We start from the raw sequence: 22233 nt of genomic DNA, 5'->3' as shown, positions 1-22233 counted from the left end.
CTCCTTGGCTTCTCTCTCCCTTTGAAAACGACACTTTGCTTTGGTCTTATTGATCAGAGCACTCTCCCCTTCCACCGCACTCCCCGTGCTGCTGAGAGGACTCCACGCACCACGCTAGCCAGGATGACATTTAACTACAGGGAAAAAAAAATATGCAGAGAAGAGGAACCTGTGTTTTTAAAAAAGGAAATCTCTAGTGAAACCACAATTGTGTAGCTGTCCCAGCTGTGCCATTTCTGCAGCACATTTCAACACGCTCATTAGGATTTTTACGGAAATAAAGTAGTTAGTGATTGGTATGGTATTCATCAACGCTGTCAAATGCTGAACAAGCTAACACAGCTCAGCATTCTGCAAGTGACAAGTGTTGAGAAACACTGCTGCGCTCAGCCAGCTCCCAGGACTGCTTCGCTGTGGAATTTCTCCACTGCAGCCTTATGCTGGTGCTAAGAAAAGGGCCCTGAAGATAGAAATAAGCAAGGACCTGCTCCCTGTCCCGTCTCATAGCCTGCAGCGCTCGGGCTTGTACCAGGGAGGGAGGCCAGGGGTCCAGCAGGAGCTAGAGCTGGGCCTGTCCCACCCAGAGCCTGCGGGTCCCCTCAGAACGACAGCTCGGCTGCGGCCACGGGTGTCTGCAGTGACAGCGGGTGCTGACAGGAGAGATGATGCTGATGAGAGAGATCAACACACTCTGTGGAAACCCTGGAAAGCCCCTGAGCTGCCTCCTTTCAGGCAGTTCTGGCACCACCACCTCAGCTCACGAATTATCTATCTGCAGAGAGGACAGAAAGGCAAAGGTGTTGGATACGCAGCTGCCAAGGGCTCTGGTGTCGCTCACGCAGGCGCACGACCATGTCAGGTGGAGGACGGCTGCCAGCCCAGGCTGAAAGACCATGTACTACCAAAACATCACAGCACCAGAGCAAAAGAGACTGAAAGCAAAATGGTCATTAGCTTTGGATGCTTTTCAGAGAGGGTCTGGAAGCGGTTTAGTGCCATACATCAAGCCCACCTGACCCACGTGCCCTCTCAGGTCCCACTGCCTCTTGCTTCTAGTAGCAGATACTGGTACCACCTCCTCCTCTTTCAGCCCTTTATTTATCAGCTTTAGAAGAGAAATGGAAACCTTTCAGACAGCTGTCTCTGCTAGTGCATGTGTTGTGTGGATGTCAAGCAAAAGGGGAAGCAAAACTGCAGCACAGGCTGATTCGGTCACTACCATCTTGGTTTGCAAAATGCAAATCGCTTCCTTTCCTAGGTGTTTGAGATGTGACAGCTGATCAGGGCAGCACTGCTAAGGAAAAGTCAGTGCTTAGACAGGTAGAGAGCAGAACTGTCCAGGTTGCGGAGTGATATTACTCTTCCTCACTGGCCTGATCCCTTCCTCCCTTATTTGTCCTTGCTCCTGCTCTCATCACAGACTGATCTCTTTTCTGATATTCAGGCCAATTTTTTCAGAACAGCACATGAGCATACATACAGCACCTAGCCTGGCTACATCCTGAGCCCACACTGCTTCCTCAAGGTTTATTATTGTACCAACGAATAAATTAACCTGCTCATAAAAAAGCCCCAGAACTCCCATTTCTCTTTTAGACTGAAGATAATTAAATTTACACGTTAACTACAATGTAGCGGAACCCTATATTCCCCCTTGCTCCTTTCAGGTCTGTTTTAGCCCAGGTATGATCTGCATTTACAACAGAATAAAACACAACAGAACAGAACAGTCCAGTTGAAAGGGACCTACAATGATCATTCAGTCCAACTGGTATTTCTAATATCAAATACTTTACTGGAAAGTAAACACTTGGCTATGTTCAGTTCAGGAAACAGAAATACCCAAGACACACAAAAGATGATTCTTTAGGGTCAGAAGGTAAAATCTTCCGCTTCCCAAGTTCACCACTTGTAGTTTAACAGGAACATATTTCCAATGTAATTTGTTATTTTGCATTGCGATTGGCTACACCCTACGCTGCAAAGTGGATGGTTGGATTGCAGCACTGTCCTACAGCAGTGAGAACTTAAACCTTTTCATAGTCCACCATACCTAAAGCACCAGGTACTAAAACTGTAATTTCTGTGTCTGGACACTTGAATGTACTAGGAAAATTTAAGGCTGTCATCAGATGAGTATGCATATGCTAAGCTACTGCAATATTTACTCTGAACTTCCCCTCCAAAGCTGATTCAAAGATTACAGTAACCAAATCATGGTTGATAAATTGATAAACACACGTGAAGATCCTCACATGGACAGAGCAAACTGTGATTTGACTGTGCAATAAATGGCGAACAAGACTATGCCTTAGGATTGACTGCAATCAGCTATCATGCTAAAATGAAAACTGACTTACTGACACCAGGTTTTAATAAACATTGCCTAAGACGTCAACTAACGTCAATTACAGTACAGCTTTTTAGTGTAAATATGGGTTGGAAGTCTTTCCATTTAATACTTGAAAGAGGCTTAATTACCAGGACTGTGAGGCCATCAAAACGCCTCTCGTTCAGCTTCAGCACAAAGGGAGTGCCTCTGCCTGTTCTTTCTCATTACGCACTTCTGGTATGCTCCATCAAGACCCAGGAGATGTGAACAAACTAATAAAATTGTTCATCTCGGCTGTGGTTAGCAATGCAGTGAGCAAGGTGGAAGGATGCTGCTTCTCTGCAGAGCAGTAAGATGTGACTATTTCTTTACAAAAGGTGTCATGAGCTTTCATTTACAGTGACAGCTGTGAATTCATCTATGGGTGGGAATCTTATTTTTTAAGAATGATTTTATAACTTCATTTAGGAGGTTATTATAATAACCTAACCTCGTTTTCTCAACCGTTAATCATTTAACAGTGGCAGCCTAAGAGACTTCTCCTCTGTCACAACTTTTGTCTTGATTGCATATGGATTTTTATTCTGGCAAGCCAATCTCATATAAATCTGTACAAATTCTGTATGTTTTCTTAATCAGATAAGAGGAACAGATCACATGCCACTTTATTAAGAAAGTCAGGATAATTATTCTCAGAGGATAATTATAAAGTGGGGAAACTGAAGAACAGCAACATGAAGTAACTTGACCCAGTTCTCCCAGAGAACAGCGGCAGAGCTGGAGAGAGATGACAGCTCTCCCAGGCCTCCATCCTTTTATCCTCCATCCCTGGAGTATCCTTTATGTCCGTAAAGAGGCAGCTTAGGGATGTTGCAGTATCAGCCACGGCCATCAGATAAATCCCTAATCAAACAAAGAAAACCCCACATGGGCACCGGGTACTACTGCCATCAATACTACTGGCTCCCGCCACACACCAGCGACGGGAGGTTCTTTACTTACAAATCAAGACCTGCAAATAACAACATGGAGAAAGGGGTAAGTAATTCTTCCACCCTGCCAAAAACCACCTGCAATTTGACACACTGACGCACCTGAAAGCTGATTCTGATGTTACAAGGAGACAGCTGGAAAAGCCTCAAAGCAATTTTTCTCTGCTCTAACTTGCATGCTACAAAGGAATGAGGATATTACACAGCGTTGCAGAATCAATAGTTATTGTGGAAATTATTGGTTTGATGTCAAGGCCAATTAGCTGCAAGTGGAATTAGCACATACCCTTGTGAGGGAAGACATGTACATGTTCTTCCCTAGATGGGAAAGATGCTGGCTACCAAGGGCCTCCCCACAGGTGTGCACAGAAACTTCGTAATTAGCATCAGGTTTCCCAATCCTGCAAAACCTAACACCAGCTTCTTCTCTTGGCACACAAGAGTCTGCAGCAACGACCTGATCTGTCCTGTATATGGGACAAACAGAGAGGGCAAACCTGCAGAGCAGACTGACCCTTTGCATTTGGATTTTACACCTAAGAGAGGCTACGCTTGGCCAACCCAGCTACTCACCCTGTGTCAGAGAACCATGCTGGCTGAGATGGACTCAAAATATCATCTTATCCCTCCGCCTTGCCACCGTTGCCCTGATTTGTGCCAACAGAAATTTTATTCCATGTTGCAGCTAGGATTTATTGCATTTTGTGGACTAATCTATGTTATGCCTGGTTTGGCTACTGAGAAAGAGCTCAACACTTGAGAACAAATCCTGCTGGAAGATAAAATGCTTTAGAGGAGAAGATAAGTACAGATGCAGGAGTGAGGAACGTGCAAAATCTGTCATACTAAAGGAAATCAGCTGCACAAATTTTATTAAGGAGCTAACTTTCAGGACCTCCACGCAAGGTGGTGTAAAACTGAATGGTTTTGCAGTAGCTTAATCCACGCTTTGAATCTCACCGTGGGGGCGGCCAACACTGCAGAAGGCCTTGCAGAGCCCAGGAGGGAGAGAGCCCAGGGAGGGAGGCAGCCCCGGGGCTACACCGGCTCTCCGCGCATGCCCCTTCCACGCCTCCTCTGCACCCTGACTCGCCTGCCAAGCCAACCACCCTCACTCTGCCTTCACAAACGCATTCAGTGGGCAGCTGGCACCCACCACCGCTGGCACCGAGCAAGGCGGCACCCACACCACCGAGAGAAAGGCTCCTGCAGCACTGCAGGCTGTCAGCTTCTTGTGCCCAGCGGGAGGATGCCTGCCCTGCGCACAACCTGTCCGCCCCTACCTACTGCTGAAACCTCTGCAGCAGCAGCTTAATCAGTTCTTTCCACAAAAGGCTTTCAGGGCCAAAGAGGACTTTTTCTTCTGGCTTGCTAAAGCAAGTAAGATGGACCACCTTGCTTTGCAGCCTGCAATCTCCGTGCGATCGCTGAAGCCCCTTTGAAATACAATAAACAGTACAATAAACCTTGGCTCATGTGTCATCGTCTGTGCTACATGCATAATCCTTGGTGGCACGTGGTGGGCAGCAGACCTCAAAAATGTTCATGTAAACTGCATCGACCCCTGAAATAAGGAGAGCTGCCCTGATGCACACCGCTGCACAGGAGGTGACAGCATCTGCCAGCTGGGGACAGCATTTAGGTGAGGATGGAGGGGCACAACAGGATCCCTTGGAGCTACAGAACAAGATGCAAAATGCCTTCACTGGGATAACTTGTGCAAATAATGTCGTTTCCATGTATCCAGCAGTATGCAGTGAAATGCACCTGCAACAATTCTTCGGGACAGTTTCTCTGTTATTTTTTATTTAATTTTTGAAGCAGCTCTGCATCTGTGTCACTGAAGCAAGGCACCATTGTTAGGGTGGAAATGGAAAAAACTACTCACAGCTGTAGAAACACAGAGGCAACTCAATTGGGGTGATCACCCACGTCCTGAGCTGCAAGACTCTCGTTACTGAAACCTGTGGAAACCCCACCACACCAACGCTCAGAAGCTACAGCAAAACCCTGATGCCTTTGTGCACTACACTTTGTCAAAGACAGCCTTAGATCCCGGGCAGGTCCCGAAGCTGTGGCTAATGCTGAAGAGCATGTACTAACGGTGCCATCCAGAGGTACGCGGGTGTAGCACACAGCTCTGTGTCAGCAAGGACTACCACAGATGAGAAAAAGGGGACCTACGCACAATCTCATAGATCAGACTTCAAACTAAACCCTCCATAAAATAATCACATTTCCTGTTATTTTTAATTTATCTTGCCCATCAACTTTCATTCACTCTTTTTCCCCCCCCCATCTCTCTCAATACTCACTGCGTGTTTTGATTTTCCATGTATACTAAATCAGTCATTCTTAAAATTACGTACATCTCTGACCTCTCTTGGCAAACAAGAGCTATTTCATTTCACTCACAATTGCTACCAACAGGACTGGCACCACATGCTCAATTTAGAGACGTTCGACTGTATTTCAGTGCCATACAACAGTACACGATTTCTCATCACAGCAACCACACACTGAAACAGGAACTGTAACAGTGGAAAGCAATCTTTTTTCCCCCACCTAGAACAGCTGATGACTCCCTTTCAGCTGTGAAATCATGACTCAAACTTGACACAAGAAAATGTTTTCCCAGCATAAGATTATACATATTTATGTGTGTGTGTATATACAGTTTATGTCAGTTGCCTGAACAGTTTGGATGGAGCATCACCTGGGGCATATTTTGATGGGCAAAGTACGTCACAGGAGTTATTTGTTAGTAGCAAAGGTCTAATTTACCTCTGCGTGCAGAGATACCTCCTTCACTGACACCCGTATCTGTGTGACATTAATATGTGGATTCAGGAAGTGATGCCATTAATACCAGAGGAAAATCGACCTTGAATTCAAAGTTGAATCCTTATTTTCTCCTTTAGAAAAGTAATGGGATTACACAGATTACAAACAAATAATCTGAACAGCACACATTATATACTTCCTTCATTAATCTTTGGGATTTTCTGAGCTTGATTCAGACCGGTAACTGATTTTGAATTGTACTATCCTAAAGATGTAAAAAAAGACAAAATACAATTACAGTTGTATCTGTCTCTTTTTTTCTCAGAAACCATCGCTTACTGGTCCATTAGAAATAAGGCACTGGATAGCATTTTATCACCTTACACGTACTAAAAGGAAAATTGAGAAGCAGATTGACTTTAAAACTAGCAAAGTAACTTTCAGATAGCCTATGGCAAGCACCATTCTCACGTGCTGCATCCTGCCCCAAAAATGGTATTCCTCATCTACAGTCTCAGTATTTGAAAAATCAAGAAAAACTGTAAAAATATAAATTATGTCAAATGACAGATGGTGTTGCTGAACCACGTTTACTACAAAGAGGCATGGTTATGGTTAAAAGAAGACAGTTAAGAGGAGATTTTGCATGTTATGGAATCCAAATGTTAAGTGTACGGACTGATGTCTGCACTGCATTCGGAGACCCACCTTGAGCCAACCTCAAACCTGCCCTGGCCTGAGTGTCGTACGACGGCTTCATTTTCCACCAGTCAAGCCTGGACCATCCCCTGCTTATAACTGCACTGGGGTCTCCTATCAGCAGCTGCAGGAAGGTAGCTCTTGAGTCAAAGAAAGCACAAGATCATGGAGACACCTGCACAGAGAAGGGTTATTTGAAAGAGATGAGCGAGCCTGCAGAAGCCTGCACTCTGGTAGGATGAGAAGTGGAGAAACAGCTCCCGCATTTCAGACATGTCAGTGCTGAATACACGTCTGGAGGAAATAGCAGACATATGGAGTCCTTCATAAAGCTGTGAGATATGACCTACAGAGATCACTGAGTCGACAGTCTAATTTTATAATCTTAACCCTGCTAGAAGTTTCAGACACGTCTTGTATCAAGTGTACAACACTTTCACGCAGCAGCAAAAAAATAATAAAATAAGTGAAGCCCAAGAAACACACCAGTTCTATGCACTGTGATGAAAAAATTATAGCAAGAATTTAACAGAAAATATTTCTTTGAAAGATCAAAGACAACATGTCTTGCCCTTCCTGCCACTTCCATACACAGTGTTTACCCAAACTGCATTTTGCAAATGAAAATGTCATCATCCACCCAAGCCTAACTGCTGCACAAGGAGGTGTTTGTTCAGACAACAAATGCAAGTGTACATTGACAGCAAATCTGTGCCACCAATGGGAAAAGACCTGGAAAAGGCAGGGAAAAATGCAGTCTTGTGCTTTGAATGCATAACAGGTTCCAAACCACAACTCCTTTTCTCCCAGAAATTAATGTGTTGCACGGAAATCTGAGCGCAGCGTTGTTTAGCAGAAAACTAAATAGAAAAATCATTACCTACAATTATTTCCCCTCTTTCCACAACTGCCCCCACGGGGTGCGGGGTGTAGGGTGTGCACTGACCTGTACTTCCCCGTCCGCACTTGCAGAGCTCTCATACCGCACCGCTGGGCACCTCCTACATCACTCACAATATCATCTCCAATCATGATGGCCTGTCAAAGCAATGAAATACAGGAAATCTGGCATCAAGTGAATTTTATTTCTGCCATACGTCACGCTCCTTTGACATAACAAACAGCTTGATTTGATGTTTAATACTGCCATCAGACAAATTAAACAAGATAATATTGTCATCGTATTGATTAAAAGTCATCCTACCTTGAATGTAATTTGTGCCATAGCTCCTCGAGCAATGTACTAGTGCACTATACATCCATACAATTTGTAATCAATCACAAAAATCAAAGTGAATTGGCACACAGTTCAAAGAAAATGTTGGATTTTATGAAGTTAGGCCTATTCTGTTCCTAACGATCCATTTACTTTATGCTCCAAGCAGTTTAAATTAAGCTTAACTTTTTAAACATCTCCTTAAAACTGGTATTCTGAAAGCAAGACAAAAGCTTAAGCTTGTGATCACTGAGATGTGTAACTTCACAGAGCCTGATCCCAACCCGTTCTCAAGTTGACACAGAAATTTCAGGAAATCACTTTAAAATCTAATTTATTCATTTTTGCACAATGTGACACAGTATGTAGAGGGCTAGCACGGTTTGCGTTAGTCAGCTTAAGTCTATGCAAATACTAATAAGCTCAGTTGAGTAGATTACCCCAAAAAATGTAACTGAGAAAAGATCTTCTGCTTGTGCTATTTATCTGAGTGTCTGATGAAAATACGCAGCATGCACACTACCTTCCTGTCGTTGTTAAAGAACTTTGTTAAATTCAAGTGTATCAACCAAGGTGTCTTTTTCATTGACAACCATGTCTACAAAATTTCAAGTGCTTATTATCATCCTGCATTAAAAATGATTACGTTTATTTTATTCTTCAAACTTAAAAATGGTTAGGGAGGTGTCATTTTATAGTTTCAACAAAAAACCAGCATACACATAAAAAAGTAATCTTCAATTAATAAACAAAAAATCAGCTTTCAAGCCTAAAAGGCGTTCTGGATTACTCAGAACAGAGGCAGCACCAAAAAGTGAGGAAGCACACCAGCTTTGAAAATATGTAGTCTAGTTTATCTATCCAATCTTCAAGTGTTCTTTTGCACCTTTTGCATCAAGGTTGAATTTTATCTAAAATACATTCATTAGTTGCATCTTTGACCATTTGATCTTTACCTTGTTGAATAAGCCTCCTGCTTCAGAAACGTAACTGCCGGGCTTTCACAACAGCACCCTGCAACCCTAGAAATTCCTGCCTGAATTTCCATCCCTTCCATATACTTTTGATTATTTTCCTACCTGCACATCAGATATGTGAAGTCACTATGCAAAGTGTTTCTTTTTTTACTAAAGAAATTGATCCGTGTGGTTTGATCTTTTTCCAGAGTCTGCCATGGTGGGTCCTTGCCCCACGTGCGGGGCTTGGGAGGTTAAAGGACCCGTTTGCAAAGGGACCAGGAGCGGTTACTGGGAGCAGCACCACCAGGGACTGCGCTGGACACGCACAGAAAGCCAACCCAGCATTTTTCCATCCGTGAAGAACTGATAAATAGGCCCTTGCCAGAGAGGTCATGGGAACCAGGCGCACACGGCAGAAGCAGGCATCGAATTCTCCAGAAGCAGCAATCTGTGGGAATGCTGAGTCTTTCCATACAGCTGGCTGCAGCTTTAAGGTCAAAAACATACAGAAAGTCTGCGCTGCAGGCACCACTCTGGCTACGGGTTCTGCTGAATATAAACCCCCCTCGTTCCTTTGCCTTCACATGGAAGCACCTCTTTTTTACGTAGCCTGCAACCATACAAGAACCATTTTATCTTCTGCGTCACCCACACCTCAATTCCCGTTCTGTAAGCGGTCTGCTGGGCAGGACTAAATCATACTTATTTAAGAAGTCTAAGAATGCTAAAGCTCCAGGGGTATTAATCATCTAATGACAACAGAATCTTCTCTCACTCATTACAGAGCACGTAAAGGAAATCTCAGGGTATACCTAAAGCCACAGCTGAACAGAAGATTTTCCGAGTGTTCGTAAGCCAAACTGAGCAATGAACACATGCATCCAGAACAACTTCAGCCTATAAACACCAAATCTTCTTTTGCCTAATGCATCAGGTGCGGCGTGCAAGATTATATATTGTAGTTACCAGCCTAATCTATCTTCCACGTTGGCTTTTAATACTGTCTGTGAGAGGGATGCCGATCAACCCTCAGGTGATGGGATGTAACAGGATGCCCTCTCAAGCCAAGGCTCATCTGCCTGGTACCATGTCGAAGCAGTTTATTTTGAAACAGTTCCTACGTGCCCACCCTTGCTTCCTTTGGCCCAGAAGAGCCACGGCTGTGGCTAGGCTTTGAGAGCTCCTGTAAGGAGCACAGAGACATCAGGACCTGTGGGCATGTTTTCCCACAGGGAAGAAGCAGCAGCAGGCTTTGGGACAGGCAGCTCTGCCTTTCCAGCTCTCTGCTCACAAGCCACTTTACAGCCACCAGACGATGGAGGGCTCGGTCTTTTCCAACCTTTCATTATTGGACCATTTTCCTTACCCACTGTGCTCATGGAAACCTGTGTGTTCCCCATAAGATGCCTTCCCCTCTAGATGGTTCACCTTTCCTTACCGCTTCTCCAAACAAGCAATCCAGCATGAAATAGGGAGAAAAGGATGGGTTAATTTTAAGTAATTAGTAAATAAAGCATGTATACGCAGACGGGGAAAACAAAATAATCCCGCAATTACATGCAGAGCTGCAAACAACCTGGCAGCACCGCTCCCAGCCCACCACCATCACCGATTTCCCCCCAAGCTCCTCTGAGATATTTAATCATTCTCAACCACTGGCTTTTAATGGTTTATAATCCCCTCTTCTTATAAAATTCCTTCCAACACCTCCCCGAGGGGGACAGAGCTCAGCTGTGGGGGGGACCTCAAGAGCAGAGCTGCCCTCCGTCACCCGCACGCCCGTGCTCAGCCTGAGCCGAGACATTCAGGATGAGATTTTGGAAGTAAAGACAATTTTATTCCCAGGTTCTCCAAACCCTAAAAAGGAATTTCCTCTGCAAACAGGAAAGGGCAGGGCAGGGCAGCACACCAAGCACTCGCTTGCTGGCTGAGGCTGTATTTTTACCCCATCCAGGCAAGTTTTCCTGCAAGATGCCTGGCATCCCTGCGAGCGCGGCTGCAGATGAGCAGCGATGCCTGTCCAGGCCAGCTTGTGGCATACGCATACAAAAATGTACTCCAGCCCCTGGGGATTTCACAGATTTACTATCGGTGAAGGGCAATAATCACTAAAGGAGGAGCAATTATTCCCAAATCATTTAGGATTTAAAAAATCATTGGCAAGAAGATAGAGGTCAAAAGGTGCACTGTCAAGGGAAATAAAAAAACCCTACCTGTCAAACCTGGGTCTAACTTCCTCTCTGACTGCAATATGGTAAGAAGAGAGAGAAAGATATAAAACTGAAAGGTCACATACCCACTGAAAGCAAGAATTAAAAGATCCCCGTTCATGTTCACATTTTACACAGGGATCACACCATTAATCTGTCCAATTATTCTGCGGAAGTTACCTTTTTTAGATCAGTGAAAAATTTACTAAAAAGGCGGCAAAAATGCAGTGAGACAATCTCTCTGGTTTTAAGACAAGTCATCAAAGAATTAAGATGGGCCTAAATTGTATTTTCCTAAACCATACAGCTGGTGAGAGATGGTGTGTGTGGTTGTACACACTTAATAAATAAAGCACACGTCTGCTTAAGCCGAGTGAAGCCACAGCTCTTAAAGAGTCCCCATCAAACTCAACCCAGATCTGCAGCGATAATGGGGGAGATGAACATGACCTCCAAGGATTTTGGGGTGGGAAAGCACAATACAATCCTCACTGGACAAACATCTGTGTCGGAGAGATCACCATCATGGTCAGCAATCCTACTGGTGGTGTCTGGGCCACAGACCCAGAGCTGAATGTGTGTGAGGATTGCCTCCTCTTACCCACAGGAGTAGCCAACACTAATAAGCCTTCAGAGGGGCTGCCAGGGTGGTAAATGGGAACCTTAGGTATTTTTTGTCTGCAAACAAAAGTTCTAATATTAACTAAAATGACAGAAAAATGTCTCATCAGAAAAGGAATGACTGAGTAAGAAAATCAACGAGGCAGAAAGATACAAACACCCCGTACCACCCAGCGATGCTCGGGTTGCAAGGCAGTGCTTACTAGGACAAGCTCAGGGACGGTACTTTGGGGGCTGAAGTCTACGGAGGATGCAAATGGAGAGACACGCAGAAGGAAGTGTTCTAACGTCAACCCAATACTGAAGCCCTGAGGAGGACTGGGGGTTGTTGGTCAGCGAGAAGCCCAACATGACCCGGCAATGTGCGCTCGCAGCCCAGAGAGCCCCCCGTGCCCTGGGCTGCATCCCCAGCAGCGTGGCCAGCAGGGCGGGGGAGGGGATTCTGCCCCTCTGCTCCGCTCCCGTGGGACCCCCCTGCAGCGCTGCGACCAGCTCTGGGGCCCCCAGCACGAGAAGGACACGGACCTGTTGGAGCGAGCCCAGAGGAGGCCACGGAGGTGGTCAGGGGGCTGGAGCCCCTCTGCTGTGGCGCCGGGCTGGGAGAGCTGGGGCTGCTCAGCCTGGGGAGGAGAAGGCTCCGGGGAGACCTTAGAGCAGCTCCCAGCACCTACAGGGGCCGGCAAGAAGCTGGAGAGGGGCTTTGTACGTGGGCACGTGGTGACGGGCCAAGGGGGAATGGCCTTAAGCTGGGAGAGGGGAGATGTAGATGAGCTGTGAGGCAGAAATTGTTCCCCGTGAGGGCGGCGAGGCGCTGGCCCAGGCTGCCCAGAGCAGCTGTGGGTGCCCCATCCCTGGCAGTGCTCAAGGCCAGGCTGGATGGGGCTGGGGGCAGCCTGGGCTGGGGGGAGGGGGCACGGGGTGGGACTAGACAATCCTTAAGGTCCCTTCCAACCCAACCCGTTCTCTGGTTCTATAACTTAACACAGCGAATGCTTCTAGAGTCACACATATTCTGCCTAAACAGATTTTTGCTATGGGCCTAATAACTTTAATCATGCTAAATGTGCCAGGGACATAAGGAAATAAAGCTTATACACAAATCTCAATCAATGTATTATGCCTCTTTACACAAATAATACAATGCATTTAATTTTCTCCCTATTTTCCTTGGCCCAACCAGTGATCTCCTAGGCTTCAGGATCCCAGGCTACTGTTAATTATATTTCTATCTTGGAACTACTAGCTGTGCAAACATCAAACACACAAAGGGCATCACACGCGGCCTCTGATCTGGGAGAAAGCATACAACAATGCAGGTGAAACAAAGAAATACATCAAACCCCCAGGGCAGATTTCCAAAGGCTGCAGGGCCAGCCAGGCTTCAATAAGCTTTCAGCAGGACTCAAAGCCTGAAACTTCACTCGGCCACTTCACTCCTCTTTTGGAGATGGAAAAATGCCCTGCCGCGGCCAGTGAGCAAGCAGGGGATGCCAGCACAGTGGCAGGTCCTCTGTGCCACTCTCGGGGTGACCTCCCTCTGCTCTCACGCGCCACTAACTCCCACCAGAGACTTGCAGGTGGCAGAAATGGGAATTGGTTAACTACAAGTAGTTTATGCACTCCAGCATGACCTGCCATAACTCCCATTAAAACAGGACAATTTGCTACAGAGAGAACTTTTTATGATTATATAAAACTACTGGAACCTTAACGTTATTTAGGTTTTATTGTAAAGCTGTAAAAATCATCCACTGTTACAGCTGCCTTAAAACATATGAATTAGGCATTTCAGTAACCTTTAAGATGTGTTATTCTTTGTCATATTACTGAATCGTAAGATAGGTCTGGTTACCTCTAAAAGGTTTAAATTTCCAATCTATTAAAGTAATACCAGCAATCTGTTATTTCTAGGCCATTGAGGAAAGGTTAAAATGAAAATTGGACTTTAGGGAGTTCCTCCTATTCTAAGTGCAAGTTGAAAACATCTCAGCAGCAGAAGGCAAAGTCAGGGGCTAGGTAAGAAGCAGTTATCAAGGGAAACAACTGGTGATAACTTTATTGATTAAAACAGCTTGAGAAATTTAAGATTTGCCACTGTCTAGAATTACTGTGGTGAGACAGCTTTATTAAAAAGATATTTTTCATTAAAAGTCAGGTGAAAGAAAATCGTAATATGTTTTCAAAAGCACAGCTCATCTAAAATGCTTTAATGATGGTATGGATTAAATGCATTCCACAGGTGGAATAAATTATTGGCAAACATTTTATAAAAGCAAAGGCAAGTAAAACCATTCCTTGTCATGCCATTACAAATGCAGAGAAGTATAGCTCATTCAGGAGACAGTTAAAATGCAATACAGTGCATTACTAAGGAACTTATTAAACTGAATATACCCTGTTTTTATTATTACATATGACGAACTAAAACAGCCTGCAAATCTGTCTCAAAAGAACACTAAAGTTGCAAGGTCAAGCACTCAAAAGTTAGGAAAAGATGTTAGAATTAAGGTAGCCTGCTCTGCTGTAATTTGTTCCTCCTACGCATGTGCACAATGATCCAGGTTTTAACTCCAGGAGCATGGACTATTTTTTCCATAGGCTAAAGCACAGAGTGACCAGTGCCATTACACAGTGGTGTCTGCTGTGCCCTCCTTGGATAGGCACATACTCCCTGCATCTCTCCGAATACAAAACATTACACCTACAGACTAGACATATTACTACAACAAACTGATGGCATTTAACACTAGAAATTAGATGGGGAAAAAATATCTCTATCAAAATATAAAGTTATTAGTCACTAGCAGAACTATGGCAAACAGCAGAGAATGAATAAATAAACTCTGCTGGGGACTATTACTGTTTTTTGGTACCCAAAACAAATCCTCCTGCAGTTGATGGGAACCACTCACTAAGGCTCATCACCTGTTTGATGCTTTGTATCAAATTTGTTTCCAGGGGCAAAGTTTTTGAGACTGGAGCTCTGGTGCCCTGTTGCCTCCCTGTAACAATTCCCTCGGTGCCACATGCTGACACAGTCCCGACGTGCCGCAAGCTGGGCAAAACAGCCTCTGAGGACAACCACAGCATCCTGCCTATGGAAAAGGGCAAGCAAAGCCACTACACAGGGTCCAAGGATAGAAAACTCAAAAATTACACCTTCCTTTCTACTCCTGCACACCAATCTTTTCTGATCTAAGCAGAAATGAAACACAAACCTACATGCATCTGATCCACACAAACAGCATCCAAGGGCTGAGCTCTGTAGGCTTCCCCCCCCACCTTGTTCTTTTTTCCAGCTACTTTTTCTTCAAATGCCACTGTGTGTCTGAAATGGATTTCTTGGTTTGCCGGTTGGATGAATGGATTGAATAATTGCCGTGGCTGTACCTGGGATATTATGTTCAGGCTGAGCTATCTTGTTACTGGGAAGATATCGACAAACTGAAGGGCGTACAGAAAAGAACGGCGCAGCAGGTTAGGGTGCAGAGGGACCAAATCACGAGGGAAGCTGCTGAGAGCTAAACACACAGTTTTAGAGAGAACTACCGTAATGATAATAAGTCTAGAGATAATTGGAGAAAAAAAATACCCAGGAAGGCAAGCATTTTGGTTGTTACCTGGAGTAAGACTACAAATAAAGAGATGTGCTTTCAGAGGAGAATATTCTGATGAATCTCAGAAAAAGCTGCCTGCTCACAAGACCTCCTTGACTGTGAACACTGTCCCTAGGGTACTTACAGAAGTCCAGTTGTTTGGCTTACTGAAAACCACTCTGGACAAAACATTAACAAACGTGGGGCAGGGAACACTCCTGCGCAGGGAAGGAGATGGATTAGGTAGCCTACTAGGTCTTTTCCATCTCCCCACTCTATAATAAAGTAAAACCAAGCACATACTGAATTACAGGGCCATAATTTCATCTCCAGGCTCTAGGAACCCTCAAGCCACCCAAACTTCATTCCTGTTGTTTATGTCACCAAAAAAACCCTGATGGAGTTATTACGTTGTAATTCACCGCTGTCCATGAGTCATCTCATACTCATCCTTATGTCCTGAGTGACATAATAAATCAATAAAGATGATACGGGCACAACTACAGACAGGGGAAAAAATGGGCTGTACTAAGTAAGCAGGGAGCATCACACATTCAGCATGTTTTTGGAAAGCGTGATGAACCCAATAACACGGGAAGAGTTTTGGGGTCAGCCAGTGCTTCCCATTCACCTAAACTAGAAAATATTTTACTTCTGCCTTTCCCTTTTACTAAAAAAAGTAGTCAGTGTGACATCAAAGGAAATAAATAACATTTTGGCTGCAATACCATCCTGCTGCAGCCTCCAGTCACCAAGCAGACTGCCAGCCACTGGGGCACCTATCATCTTGTGAGGCGTAACGTCTTCCATAACTCCTTGGGAAACCTAACTTCTATTCTCTCTTATTGTTTTCTTCGGCCTCCAAATAAAAGAATACCATGGCAGAAATGCATGTTCTTTTGAACTACGTGGCTTGGGAAGAAAGTGAATAAGAAAGCACAACACAAGAGTACAAATAGGAGGAGAAACCACAGTAGAGAATGGAGGGATGGAAGATTCTAAATTGGGAAGAGGTATGAGGTCTCAACTCAGAGCAAAGAGAAAGAAAGAGATGCAGGGAATGAAAAGGGAAATAGCAGGCAGTCAAAAGGAACTCTCAAAAAAGCAGAGAAAATAATGTCATGCCTTTCAGGAAGGCAGGACATACAAACAGGGCAGAAGAAATTCAGCAGGTCCCCACCTGCTAGCATTGACTCTCTTGGCTGTCAGCTCTCTTCTGTACACTTCACATTATTTGATAGAATGGGCAAACATGGGGGGCGTGTCCCTCTGAAGCTTTCTTTTCCTTTTTCTTCTTCTTTTTTCCTGAGTAATTATTTGGAAGATCCTGAATATAAATATTTCTCTGCACCACCTATAACACACTGGGTTTGGAAAAACACATTTGTATATCCACCCAAAGTTTACCACATCCTCCTGGCCACATTCCCTTCAACCTCTTTGATAACTTTCCATGAAAGACAGCAAACCAAAAAAAACATGCATCAGTGGGCATAACTATATGGCACAGCCAGCGGTCACAGCATCAGAAACCTTACCTGCTGTGGTGGAACTCCCATTTCTGCTAAGGCTGACTCAAAAAACATTTTTGCTGGTTTTCCCACTACTTCAGCTTGAACATCACAAGCATACTGGGGAAAAAGGAGAGAGAGACACATATAAAATGCTGATCAGAAAAGGATTTGTTCAACTCCAAAACTCCAGTCAATTGTACAAAAATGACGTGATTATTGATTTTTGCCCTTAAATAACATAATGAATTAACAGGTGAAGGTGAATATCTGAGAATTTGGATAACAGAAGTGTTTAATATTCTCTGGCAGGAAAGTCCTCCTGAAACACTTCATGTTACAAGCTTTTTACATTCCCTCTCATGAGAGTAGTCTTCACACTTGTTCCAGGACCGCTCATTTTTGTAAGACCATCACTCTTAAAGAAACGACAAATACCCTTCATATGAAATGATCAAAAGTACTGGAGGGCCTTAAAAGATACAGAGGGTTTCTTCAGTCACCTGGCATATTTGCAATGATTCAAGTGACCAGCCAGACTTGAAAAGTTTTGTTTTCCTGCAACTAAATATCAGCACTATGTTGAAAAAGCACGGTATGTTTCTAGCTTATTCCTAGACAACTGGAAGCCTGAACATATCTGAGAGGGAAAAACTCCCCAAAACTCACATAGGTACAAAAGAATGTGCTGCAAGCATACATTATATCCACTAACTTTTGTGCTTGTATACCACTCTACTTTGCTTTATTTTCTGCATTCACGATGGTTTGGTCTTTTTAACTCTCTGCAAGCCTATAAAAGGAAGAATAATGATTCTCTCCTTCCCTCACCCCTAGGCTGACTTATCTATCAGGTTCCAGTTCTGCACAGACTTTATCAGGCTTAAAAACAGGAATACACTTAAGTATCTTGCTGGATAAGGGCCTTTTGCTGTAAACTATTAAGGGCAAGGGCTGTGTTAACAATGCTACACCAAACATAAAACGGACCTTCAGTTTTTCCTGAGTATGTTGCAGACAATATTCCATATCTTTGCTCTTCTGACTCCTTCTTTCAAGGGCCTCACTTCCAATAAAGGTACCACAACGGTTAAAGTTCACATTTTAAGTAAAACTTAAAAAATGAATGAAGCCAGAAAACAAATGAATCCATTCGTCTTTAGAATGCAGTAAATGAATTTCAATCTGTGGAAACTTCCTCCACCAAGGTGAGTAATTACAGAAGATGACCCGTATTTATACCAGTTACTCTTTTAACAAGGTGCACAGAGCGAGTAAGCATAATGCAAGCTATAAAATACCTCTAATGCCTTCATATATGCTCCAACATCAAGTTTCAGGCCATCAGTTTCTTTATAGTAGCGTCTGGAAATGAAAGTGATAAAGTTCCAATGAAATGAAAATGTTGGCAGTTAAATACAAAGAAACCACATTTTATTATTTCTGTGCCTATACAGATGTCCATATGGCTGCAACAAAAAGTCAAGTCATCAGAAACTCTGGAGCCTTAATTTAACACCAGAAATTAAGTAAAGGACAGGCTCAGTCCTGTGCAATGCAAAGATCTCAGATCGGATGGCTGTCTGGCACCTGGGACGCAACTCCACTGGTTCAAAGGGATTTCGGCTAGCTTATATCAGGGATGAACTTGGCTGAATTTTATTGCACAAAGTACTAGCTGCTCACAAAGGACAGCGGTTACACTGCTCTTCCTTCAATCAGTGACAAAGAGCCCTCGGCAGACAGCAAGATGAGTGCTGGCACCAACCAGCAGCTGTAACACCTTCTTCGGTGTATCTGGAAGGCAACCCCAAAGAGTTGAGCATCATTGCCTGCCAGCAGACTCTCACATGAGAAAAGCCAGAACACTGTTTACTGGGACTAAGGAAGCCATCCAAGCCAAATTTTGCTCCTTCTAAAAATGTTCCTATTGCCATGAAGCTCATAAAACTAGTTAGTATCTTTATGGTGTTTTCCTGGAATAGGAAATCATATTAATGCAGGTCTTCCAAGCTCTCCTGATCACAGCAAAGACAGGTTTCTGTACGACAGGAAAAAAAAGGTAGGATGAGCAGTCAGTTAAGATTTTATGCCTTATCCTTCTGCCATTTTCGATTATTCAGCACAGCCTCCCTTTAAAATGACCACTTGACCTTTGCTAGAACAGCCATTAACCTTCTATAGTCTAGCGTAAACAGCTTAATTTTCTGACAGTGGCATGACAGAAGAAATTACAAAGCCAATTCCCACTCTCAGCCCAAAACAGATGCTAAATGTAAATCACTCCATTTCCAGGAGGCGGGCATTCTGCTTCAGTGACTCTGACACTTTCCTTTTCTACGGAATGAACTAAAACTTCAACCAAAATCAACCTACTTGCCCAAGGTAGGCACCTTGTTAAGGTCCACCCAGTTACACTGACCCTGCATGTTAAAAATGAAGCTGGCTTGTGGCTGGGTTTTGTATATGACTCTGCATCAACAAGGCTTCTCTAGTTAGGTGAACAATTCATCCAATTCACAATCTCTCTTCTTCAAGTCAGAGAACTTACCTACCTGGGTGACTGAATCAGAACTAAAGTTCACATTACCTAAATGATCAATCATTAAAAAAAATATGCTCGTGGTGAAAAGTGAGCTCAGAATATCCAAAAATCATTATTTTTCAATGGAAAATAACATTTCAAAAAAGTAACAGTGGGTCTGTTTCAGAGCTGTCTACGTCAACGAATAACCACATAAATACTTTTATATGCACAGGGTTCAAAGGCATTTTTGCATTGATCGCGTTGCAAGTCTTAAACAAAGGTTGATTCTATACTTCATTTTGAAAGATGGTATTAAATACCATAAAACGGTTATTTTACGTACATTAGCTATTCTGCTGTTGGCTCAACATTTTCTCCTTATCCATCTAAGAAACAGTAAGGATTTTTCGCCTGTGTTGTAAGATCAGAGCATGAGTGTCAGGTAAAGCAACACAATGGATTTAACTGCTCCTTCCCGCTGATAAGTTCTACCCAGCTGGATCAATAACCCACAACCTAAGAAGGGTTTTCATGCCCATTACAGTCTATTGAACCACAGGAAAAAGTTGTCACTACTGCTTCCTCAAGCAAAACATGCATAGCCTTTTTTAAGCGCATACACTGCACAACAGGTACCTCCTTCAAGGCCATTGGGATCTGTCATTAGTCAGTGCTGGCATTAATAAACTCCTGTTTAAAATCCTGGAATACCTCTAACTGAATTGTTCTTAGGAAAAAACATCCAAAGACTGGATTTTTCCTGTATGTGAAAGCAGGAGGTCAAAATTTACCTTTAATGTTCAGAGGATAATTTAAAATGTCTTTTGGTATTCAAACTACAACAACAATTGATGTGTCACTTCAAAAGCACAGTTGTATTTGCAGGTCTTCGCCACACGCACAGCACAGCATTTCTCAGTATACCCTTGGGCTCTCCCCTTAGGTCTTCTCAGCCACCACACTTCACTCGCAGCCAGAGGAACCTCTACCCCAGTCTCCAACACCATTCAGGTGGAGTCTGTGCATTGCAGCTACTTCCACAAATTGGTAGGGCTTCTCTATTATCAAATAAAAAAAATCTCCTGGCTTCTTATTCCTCATGTATAGCCATTCTCAAGCCACCAGCATGAAAGTGCACCCTTACGTATGATGTTTTCATGCACATGAATCAACCTGCAGAATGCTAACACCAGCTTTCAGAGACTACATCTTGAAGTACCACTCAAACAGCAAGGAGTCATTTATGTTACACAGGCCATGAGCCACATCCAGTATCACATCTCAGCCACTGCAAAGGTGGGTAGAATTTGAACCTGGAAGAAGAAACCTGGCTGACTGATGCCTGAAAGAGTTTTTGGACCACCCGATCCTCCTTACCATTAGTAATTTCAGAATGCTGCAAGATCAAACTGCATCACAAATCTACACTAAAAGCCCTTTATCCAAGCACAGCCTGTTGGATTTTTGTTGTTTGTTTTTGGTTTCTTTCACTACTAAAATCATTTATTTTCAGTTCAGACAGGAACACATGGCTACAGGCAGCAGTTAAATCAACAGTTCTCACCTCTGAGATCTTGCAGAGGCAAGGACAAAAAGACAAGCAGTGTCTATAATCCTACTGCCCTCCGGCAATACTCATTCACTTAGGGGTTGCACCCAGCAAAAACCAAACTCTCCATGATTTCTGTGGTTTTTTTAAGAGGCTCTCAGACTTGCCCTTAAAGCAACAAAAGTCCTTTTCCTAGTGGTTTACAAAACTACAGCTATTTAACCCTCCCACTGCCACCTGCAAATATTGTTGATTGTTTCATCAAGGTCTAGTTCACTCGAATGCTGACTTTGAAGGCATTTGCTGTGGCTATACACCAGGGCATCTCTAGGTTCTCTAAAAGCTCCAACTATTCCTCCTCAGAAGAGCAGCTACATCTCTCACCCTGCAGCAGTCAACAAAACACGTTCACACAACTGCTCACTCTGCACCATCTACAGAAAAAAAGACCACTGACAGCTGAAGTTCAAGAGATGCCTCACCCAGTGCTGTAGCAGCACAGAGACCCTACTGATGAGTATTTTCTAAGCCTGCTGGAGGATTCAGCACAGCAAGTTCAGTGACTGCCACTGCTCTTTGCAATCCTGCATCAACACAGGAGTGCACTGTGGCTCACTGGGAGCATCCATACAACCTTCTTTTAGAGATCTATTTCAGTGTAATCACCTCAGTTTTCCCTTACACCCCTGGAAAGACTACAAGTGACTCAGGGCAGGAGGCCAAGTCAGGCGACTGAACTACTCACTGAGGACTCTTGGTTGACAGATACCTCAGCAGATCAGCCTCTCAGTCCAGACACATAGATTAACTGCTTAAAAATTGGTACTCTGAATGTCCACACTGATATCTGGCCTCCATTACACACAAAGATGCTGGGGGAAATTAAAATTGTAAACTTGAGGAAGAGACAGTGCTTAACTCACCCTCTTCCAAGAGAGATCAAAACAGGCTTCTCCATCCCAATCAGAACTCGGAAAGCTTCATTAAGGTTTGCATAGGTGAAGTTTTCTGCTGCATCTCCGATAACCACGCAGTTTGGGTTTGTTTTATCAATCTCGGCAAATTCAGGGAGAAGATCTACAAAAGGAAGAAAAAAAATTAATAAACCCACAAATCCCTTACCATTTCAGATCGCATTAGAACTGATGGGTTTTTCCCCAGATTTGTGTTTCCCTTCATTCATGACACAACACATTTAAAAAAAAATAATTAAATAAAATCCAAGTCTGAATCAAGT

The 22233-nt window shown here is 43.7% G+C and overlaps 1 protein-coding gene across 3 annotated transcripts in view; it reads right to left on the bottom strand.

Moving 5' to 3' along the window:
* The window catches only part of LOC121093688 (phospholysine phosphohistidine inorganic pyrophosphate phosphatase), an 89163-nt gene that overhangs the window by 52196 nt on the left and 14734 nt on the right, over positions 1-22233 (bottom strand). For 2 of the 3 annotated variants that reach the window (XM_040606409.1, XM_040606407.1), the window contains exons 3-6: positions 21920-22073; positions 18222-18285; positions 16948-17040; positions 7754-7845 (exon numbers count right to left, since the gene is read on the bottom strand). In XM_040606409.1, coding sequence (XP_040462343.1) covers positions 7754-7845; positions 16948-17040; positions 18222-18285; positions 21920-22073 — 403 coding nt within the window. Of the gene's footprint in view, positions 1-7753; positions 7846-13912; positions 14909-16947; positions 17041-18221; positions 18286-21919; positions 22074-22233 lie in introns of those variants that run through there. The other variant, XM_040606408.1, reaches the window with a different exon arrangement.

Source organism: Falco naumanni, chromosome 9 (assembly GCF_017639655.2).
Source record: "Falco naumanni isolate bFalNau1 chromosome 9, bFalNau1.pat, whole genome shotgun sequence".
Taxonomy (NCBI): Eukaryota; Metazoa; Chordata; class Aves; order Falconiformes; family Falconidae; genus Falco; species Falco naumanni.
This window is presented reverse-complemented; position numbering and strand designations above follow the sequence as displayed.